This window comes from Etheostoma cragini, chromosome 13, assembly GCF_013103735.1.
Source record: "Etheostoma cragini isolate CJK2018 chromosome 13, CSU_Ecrag_1.0, whole genome shotgun sequence".
Lineage (NCBI taxonomy): Eukaryota > Metazoa > Chordata > Actinopteri > Perciformes > Percidae > Etheostoma > Etheostoma cragini.
The window spans coordinates 23,293,263-23,302,102 of record NC_048419.1 but is presented as its reverse complement, the minus strand read 5'-3'; the positions used below and the strand labels follow the sequence as shown (position 1 = coordinate 23,302,102).

At 41.0% G+C, this 8,840-nt stretch overlaps 1 protein-coding gene across 2 annotated transcripts in view; it reads left to right on the top strand.

The window, feature by feature from the left end:
• The first annotated feature begins 261 nt into the window (after positions 1-261).
• mcama (melanoma cell adhesion molecule a) overlaps positions 262-8,840 on the top strand; it is a 43,155-nt gene continuing 34,576 nt past the window's right edge. For both annotated transcript variants that reach the window (XM_034889948.1, XM_034889947.1), the window contains exon 1: positions 262-454. In XM_034889948.1, the coding sequence (XP_034745839.1) occupies positions 397-454 (58 nt within the window). In that variant the 5' untranslated portion in view covers positions 262-396. The remainder of the gene's footprint in view (positions 455-8,840) is intronic.

Below are 8,840 nucleotides of genomic sequence, written 5' to 3'. Positions count from 1 at the left end.
TGCAAATGGTGTCCTGGTTGAACTGAATTCAGCCAACACGTGATTTAGGCTAAAAGGTGTGCACGAGTGATAAGGTAGGCTTGTTATCCTGACCTTGAGGACTTTCTACCCAAGAAAAAAATCTGTGTGAATTAGGAGTTGTAGCAGAAGAAAACACCGATAAGCTGCTTCAACCAGACACACACAAAGCCTCCACAATAGGAGGACCCCGCCAGACTGAGACTTTAATTGAGCCCCCCCCCCCCCCCCCCCCCCCCCCCCCCCCCCCCCCCCCCCCCCCCCCCCCCCCTCCTTCTCCGCCTCTCCTCAGTCTCCGGGCTGTTGGCTTCAACTTCTCGGCGACACACCACTTCACATTATTCCGGAGTGGATACGACGAGCAGCTTTTCAAAGAACATGGCTCGCATGCACAGAACACTTCTACCGCTACTTCTCTGCCTCCTCAACTGGAGCGGTGAGTTAAACTACAATTAGGCTAAATACGCCATGTTTTTTTGTTTTTTTGAAAGCAGACAAGTTGTTAGTGAAGGAGGTCCGCGGTTGAGTTTGAATGAGAACACAACGTGTGGTTTTTCTTGGATGCTCCTATACTGAAATGTTTCTGACATTACCACAACCTACGTTTTGTTAACTCAGGCCTACTAGAGCACCGTTTTCTTCCAGAGTTAAGTGTTTCTTTTGGTTTTGGTTATGTGAGCTTGTTAGTTGGTCTTCGCTTTGGTAGTGAAGTTGAAGGCTAATTTGCATATAGTGAAAAATGCGCATGTTGAATGTGTGTTGGTTTCTACTAATTTGACATATTATGTCATATATATTCCCGCATCTCGGCTTTTTGGCCTGTTTTTGGTCGTTTTCTGTTGAACGTCTCCGAGTATCAAAAATATTTAAAGGTGCAATGAATTACTGCGTAATTAGCGGACCAATTAACCCACCAACACAAGCTACGTACGTTTGAGCACACGTTGGCATGCGACGACTGTTTATTTTACAAGCTTGTGTCATAGACTGTCATGCGAGCGAGTCTGGGTAAGTTATTAAAGGTTTAACAAGACTGCTGTAAACATTTAAAGAACCTCAGACCGCAGGACACAACTAAGTTCCCAAGGCAAGACATGCTTTTTGTCTCTTTGATGTTATTCACAAGCTGAAACTAGACAATAGTAGCAATGTGTGATGGAAGAGGCAGGTTTTAGACTTTGGGGAGTGGGATACTGACAAGTCTGCCAGTTTACTTTTAGATTGTGGATATTGTTTTCCTCACGGAGTTTTAAAGGAGCCCTTCTACGGACTGCCTGTTCACTCCCTATTAAACCCCATTGTACCGAATGTGGTTGCAGTTCCCCCAGAATTCCACTAGGGGTGATCTCAGGTGAGTGCAAAATGAATGGGAGGCTATGGAGCTAGACGGCTAAATTAGTCTGTTTTGCCTGATTGCAGTTGAAAAATCTGTGTTTTTGCATGAGTTTTTGCAAGTTCAACATGGATTATAGGTCAAAAGTTGAATGAACACGTGCTCATGTCCTTTTGATTTCTTGCAGGTTGAGTTGTTGTTGCCCATAACGCGCTAGCATTCTGCTAATGAATGCTGATTGGTCAGTAAAGGACTGATTACGACCAGAGATCCCGCTTGATGGCATCCGAAGCAAGGGCAGTATAATCAGAGTGAATAATTCTGCGTGGTCTTTAAAACATTAGCAAACCAAACCTCTTTCTAGCACGTGTATTAACCGTAGAGTCGAGATCGGGCGACATTTTCTGTCTGAGCCCGGCCCGTGTCTGACAGAGCCGTGACCGAACCCGACATGAGCCCGACCGGCATTTAGAAATTTGTGTCCAAGCCCAACCCAAGCCCAAAACAGTTAAAATCTCATTTTTGTTCTCATACCAATGACACATGTAGGCTATGTCTTTCTGTTATTAATTGTAGGAAGGTATTCAGAAATGTTAACAGATTAGCGCATCAGCCCACACGGGGCAACAAGCGCACCTTACTAAGCTGTTGACTTAAAATGTCCAATGTGTTAACCTTTCCTGATTGCTTTGTTACCGAATGCGGCCAGAAAACCGGGGGAGACTCGTTGCCTCCGGGGCCAACGTTATAAAAGGAATAATGACGGGGTTAAAATCCTGTTTCTGGTAAACGTATGAATGATCTTGGCTTTAAGCCTGGGGTTTATTTCGGACACCGCACACACTGTTTACAACACTTACACTCTGCTCCGGTCACATCTATACGTGTGCTTTCTCTTACCCAATATCTCTTCTGCCCACTTAGCTCCATAGACCACCATTCATTTTGCACTCACCTGTGAGCGCCCTCATATGGAGCCAGAGTGGAACTGCAACCACTTCAGAAGCCAAGATTGAAATCTTCTTGAATGTAGTTAATTTTTGAATGGTGAAAATCACTTGCGGTGCCGGGAAGGTTATCTGGTAAATTACCAATCCACAATGTGTAAAACAGACCACAGAGTCCAAAAATATTGAGTTTACAATAATGTAACACAAAGAAAAGCAGCAAAGCTGGAACATCGCATCCACGTGTTGTTTTGACTCCTAATGTGGTTAATTAAACGTTAACGGCAGGGAGGGGAACATAGGGTTAAGGGTTGAGGCTAACCATGTCATACTTACAACTGATTGGAGCTCAAACAATTAGCCTAGATCAAATAACAGATTAGTCAATTGACAGAGAATTGGGCGTGGATATATTTTTGAAATCATTGACTTGCCTGAGAATAATAAAGTAATAATTTTTGTGTGAATCCGTTTCTTCTCCACCACTCCTCTTGAAGGCAGACATGTGTCAATGAGGGATTACCTGCAGACCGATTGTAAACATTTCTTCGTCTCGTGTCTCACAACAGGACAACACTCACTCTGTCCTAACCATAAACCTCTTTTTCTCTTAAATCCCTGTTTTTTTACTCCATCAGCCTAGTCTTAATTGGGTTACCGCTATTTAATCCTCATCTCTCTATCTCCTCTGGGGACGGAGTAAATCTGTCTGTTTTTGGATTAGGTTGTTGGTTAGTGATAGACCCTGGCCCTCCTAAAGAGCTCCGTCAAAACTGACGACCTCTCTAATGGGCCTTGGAGGCCACTTACGCAAATACAATTTGTGGCTAAAAGCAGCTGTCCTGCATGGAAATAAACCCATCCTGAGCATGACAAGAAACTCTAACATTTCGCTTAGCTGAGGCGTTGTATACCGACCTCCTTATTGATCTCACGGACCAGTGTTCATCAGAATGATGGACATGTTATGTTCCAGAAACGGTTAAGTGGTCCGGGCAGTGGGGCTGTGCAGTAAATCCGGGTAGCGGCAGAGCTTTTACCATGTCATTTACAGAACAGAGAGTAGACATGTGCTTGCGTAGTTCGAGACATTTTTAACCAAACAAGGTTTTATCCATCCGTGCATTTCAAAGACAAAACGAGGGTTATGCATCTCACCCAAATTGATTCAATAACTATCTAGATACAGTATATGATTCACAATCTTGATATATAAAAAAGGCAAATATGTTTGTAATGTCACCAAAACACTACAATTCAAACATGCAATTCTGCTTACTTACCCAATCAGAAAACTCAGTATACTGCCACACCAACAATAGATGATATGGACACTGTTACTTTGTACTGTAGCCACTCCTTGAGGAGGAGAGTTTTGCTAAAATGCTGCTGACCGCAACATCATAACGTGGAGACACGTCCTTTTAAAGAAAACTAATAAATAACTAATAAAAGCCTAATTGACTTTTTTAAAGTTTGGGGATATTGTACAACATCATTCCTTATCATCACTAAAGCTAAAAAAGCCCCAAATCAGCATTCCCTTAAGTTTAGTCTGTGTAAAGCCCAATATACATCTTCTTCCTTTGTGCCATTATAGATCTCCATTGTAGTCCAAAGAAACTGTTTAAAACACACCAATGAGCCACACTGTTACACTGGGTGACATGTTCCTTTATTACCACGCACACTGTACTTTAATTTGACTCAATCTCACAGACACCATCCTGCTGACAAATACTCACTAGAGAACCAAATGTGGATTAATCCGCAGCTGAAAATAGTCCCCAACAAATACATTATTTCCTCCTGTTTAAGGAGTGTTTGCTATAAAAACACAGTGCCCAGTTGTATTAGCAAATTACTTAACCTTTAAAAAAATACCTTTTGTTGGTTGTATAGCCAGCTACCTCAGCCAGTCACTGATTGTGAGATGGTATAGGGGGAGATCGACATGTTAATGGTGTTTGGTCTGACACCATTTAAAACAGCTTTGGCATCACTCATAAACTAATCATTGAGTCTCTCGTGTGAAGACGTTTCAGCAGCTTTGATGAATGACCACAAACTTATTTAGAGCCAAGGGGTACATTGGCTCACCACTTGTTCTGTGAAGGCCCTTTCACACATGCTGTCTATGCATTGCGATCCCTGTTAAGCGTGATTTATACTTCTGCGTAAAATCTACGTAGTGGCTACGAATGTAGGTACGTGGAGACAGACCTACGCCGTGATGTGACAACACGGCACGTTGTCTTGGCAGCGTTGCAATTTCCCTGACTCATTTTCTGGTTCTCCTTCTCCATAAACAACATGAAATGAAGGAGAGGATAACTTTTCCTGCTATAGATTACCCACCTTGGCCCGAAAGCACAGGGAAGACACTTTGTTTCGCTTACTATGACTCTAGAGTCTCTACTCGCTCTGAAGCTAATCAGTCACTCTATCTCACTTCTCTCTCCTCTGAACCATAAATCACGCTTTATCTTGGTAGTTTACCAGGAACTTTGTGTGAAAGAGGCTTAAGAGAGACAACTCACTTCTTCTTGATGGAGAGCTTTCTGATTCTGACAGTGTTTTTAAGGTAATTTAGTCTGTGTGTGTGTGTGTGTGTGTGTGTGTGTGTGTGGTACTTTGCTGAGTTTTTCTTAATAGAATCAATATACAATTCTGCGACATTGGTATTTAGCAGCATGGAGGTTGTATATGATTGACAGACCTTAAGTTACGACAATTGTGATAATGGATGAAAGATTTAAGTTATTCACTAAAGAAGACCAAACTATTGTTTCTAGGGTTGGGTTTTGTACCTGGAATTCATTACGGTACCCAATGGTACCCGTTCCTGAGCTTTACTCCTAGTAAAGTGCTGGAAAAGGGCCTCTCAAATGTGATAATTTCTTGCTTTTTCTGATTTGTTTCATCATATGACATCAGTTGAATATCTTTGCACGGTTGGTCAGATAAAACATGCAGTTTGAAGATGCAAGCTTGGTGTCTAAACAGAATTTGTTTTTACATTTGAGTGCTTGATGAGAGTTGGATTAATAAACCATGAATACACATAATAAATGTAATATTTCAGTTGTACTAGTGCTCTTAAACAAATGTTTTGGGAAGCAATTCAGTTCATTATTCTTTGTGATTTATGTTGACTTGAGGGAATTAAATTAAGAATGAAACATCTTATGTAATTAAATGACTCAAACTGCCAATCTGATTAATGAAATATTCAAATGGGTTTTGACCAAGGTCAGGCTTCATGAAGAAGAAACCACACTTCGATATGGAAATAAATATGTCAAGCTATAACTGTGCTGGAAACCAAATTAACATGAAATATTTTCATGCTATAAATGTTTGGTGAGATTCTTAGTATTGTTTACTCATTCTCAGATCAGATTATATAGTATGTTAAATTTTTGCATCATATTTAAGACAAGTTCTTGATTGGCTGGGAGTGTTGAGACATCATATCATTCATTATTAGCCAGATAAGAGAAAAATGTTTTTGTAGCAAGTAGTGAAGTATCTAAAAATAAGTTGTGAGGTATCCCAGTGAGTCTGTCTCCTTGTGTAAATAATGGCTTGTCTCCCTGACCTCTTGTGCGTCTGTCTCCGTGGCTGAGAATGCCTTTACTCTGCTGCAGGGCTTGTTTGGATGTAGCAGGAAGTGTGCAGCTGCTGGCTGCAGTTGTTCGTGTGGGATTAGTGCCTTTGCCTGAGTGATAGCCCGGCATGACAGCCATAGAATCTAATATATTGTCTCATTGTTTTCATTAAAGAGAGTGCTCTGTTTGATCCCTGTGGCATTATAATGCTGCCATGCTGTAGCATAAAGCATATGTAAGCTAATTCAACGGACATGTATGTCAGCACGTAGCATGGTCAGCGCGGTGAATAATCAAACATCGTACATCCTTTTGAATGAACTCTTTTCATTAGTTTTATTGATTAGTCAAACTATTTGACTATTAAAAGAAAAAGGAAAGATTGTGATTTTGTTAAATACTGAAGAAGTCGATGCTTCAAGCCTTGGGCGGCAAGTCAGTGTTTGCTTGTTCAACACTTAACCATCTTCCTCTAACCATAACCAAGGGCTTTGATTTGGCAAACACACCTCTAAAGCCTTTCTACTGCTTTAGTTGCCCAGTGGATATTGCTAAAAAATGCTTCTGTTCTGTTGATTTAAAAAAAAAGTAATCGAAAATATATAAAATACACACAAAGTTTAACGCAAAAAATTAAACTGTAATCAACCAACATTTTATTGCCTACAAAAGCTAAGAGTTGTATAGTGTGATTTTTAAGAGTCAGGTTAGATTGAACACAACAGCTTTGATTTAGTCATAAAACAGTGACAGGATTCACAGCAGACACTGATTTCTGAGAAAGTGGAAACTTATGTTTTTAAATGTGCTCAACCTGTCTGCTGAGGTGCTGCAGAATGACCGAAGCTGGCGAGAACTACTTGCATTTACCTATTTCGTAAAAGCATAGTTGTTTTGTGTTGTGTCAGTCTTTGGTTTAAAGCCTGTGGATGCTCTGACGATCCAAGACGGGTTGTAGAAAATCAAAGCTGTAGCTGTTTAGCTGGCAGGAGCAGAGCTGACATCCTCCCTTAAGCCTCAATTGAAGGGTTTCAGGGGTCTTGTCTTGCATGTGTAGTGTATAGTTGCACTGAGTGGATGGTTGAAGTTTGAGAGGGATTTTATATCAAACAGCTGTCTCTGTAGTTTGATCGCTGGCCTTCTGGGAGGGAATTTCTCCCATATTGACTACCTTTCTGGTGCTGAAGAACTGCAGAACATCCTTGACGGCAATGCTATACAAAGCCCTTCATTCAATAAAGTGGAAAAAATCTATACAGTGAGCAATCTGCCCCCGATAAGGTTGGACCTGTTTTAGAGGGATGGAGACAGTGGTTTTAAGCAAATCTCAATCAAGAAGAGGGAAGTAGAAAATTACTCATGAGCGGGAAGAACATCCATGTGCACTGAGGTGGTGAAGTAAACTCGTCATGGAGTTGTCCTAGAGCGCTAGCCTTCATCAGCAACATGAACAAGGTCTCCAGCACAACAATTCTTTTTGTATTTATTTTTAAGTGTTGAAAATGCTGCGGGCCATCACATCACATTTTCTCGTCATGCCGGGAGAGTGCTGAGAGGATTGTTTCTTTTAAAGCCTCTTTGAATCCCAAATATTGGATTTGGCTGCACTGCATGCAGTGCATTGATTATTTGTGTACACTATTGTAAAAGCAGATGAATGTAGAGTTATGTTTTTCCCTGGTTGGTCTGTAAATACTCAAAGGAACCCTTTGCCGCTTGTAAAGTAGACAACCAGGATGTCCCGGTGGCTTACATTGTCCCTTAAACGTCATAGTGATAGAGAAGTGTTTTCCTTGTTGAATGACACTCTCTCACAGTTCACATGTATCAGTACGGGTGTATGGGATGTTCCTAGATGTTATGTTCCATAACCCAGTTTTAGTTATTCATTAAAAACCTTTTCAGATCTTACTTAGTCAGTAAAAGATGTAAAAAAAGAAGCAGTCTGGTAAGTGATCATAAGATAAGTGTTTTGTATTTAGTTTGGTCTGTGTCATAGCACGCTAGAAGACCTAGGAATCCATTGGTACCAACTATGTCATGCTACCCTGTTGGGGAGGGGGTTAAAGAATGCTATAAAGATAAATGAGGCTACATTTTGGCAGGGGAACAACTTTTGAAAGGGGTCCCTTAACCTCTTACTTCAACATATCTGAATTTAATGTTACTCTAAAGTCAGTTAGTATTAAGTATGTAAAGTTGCACTTCATTGGATTGTCTCCTAAATACTTTTAATAATGCAACAGGTGAGAGGGAACCTTGTACAATTGTAGGAACGGTTTCATACTCAAATTGGTTTTGCAACTAAAATATTTCAAATCAACATTAAATAAAAATCAAATGGATTCAAGAAATCGGTAGCAATAGCACCAATTGAATATCTTTTATCACCCATTATTTAGGCTAAATATACCTCAGTTAGATGCACGCATATGTGAAACTATGCACATATTTAGGGATCTGTTTGTGTACGTGAAATAAGACAGTGCTGTTTTCGTTTTAAAATAAGACATTCATTCAATATTTCAGTCTTGAGCAGATTTGGCCCTTTGTCTCTAAATTCTGTAGAGGTGAAAATGGCCATCTGTACATGACGTCCCTTCATATTTAGAAAGCCCATCTGTGGGACACATGGCCCTTTCTTGGGCCACAATCCAAGTCTTGGCATCAGTTCCATCAATGCCAGAGGGAGAGACAAAAAAAACCTCCATTATCGCTTTCATTGAGAAGCCTTTCCTTCCTCCTTTTCCCACTTCTCTCCCTCTTTGGTCTGCAAACAGAGCTTAACCAGCAGCTGCACACACCTGACGTCCAATCCCTCGGACAGGGCACATTCTGCTGTGGGGGCAACAAGCTGGGGCTCACGTTACAGAGAAATTGTACACCACAATGGTCTTTGCCTCCTTCCCGCCTTTTCTGAACCATGCCCCC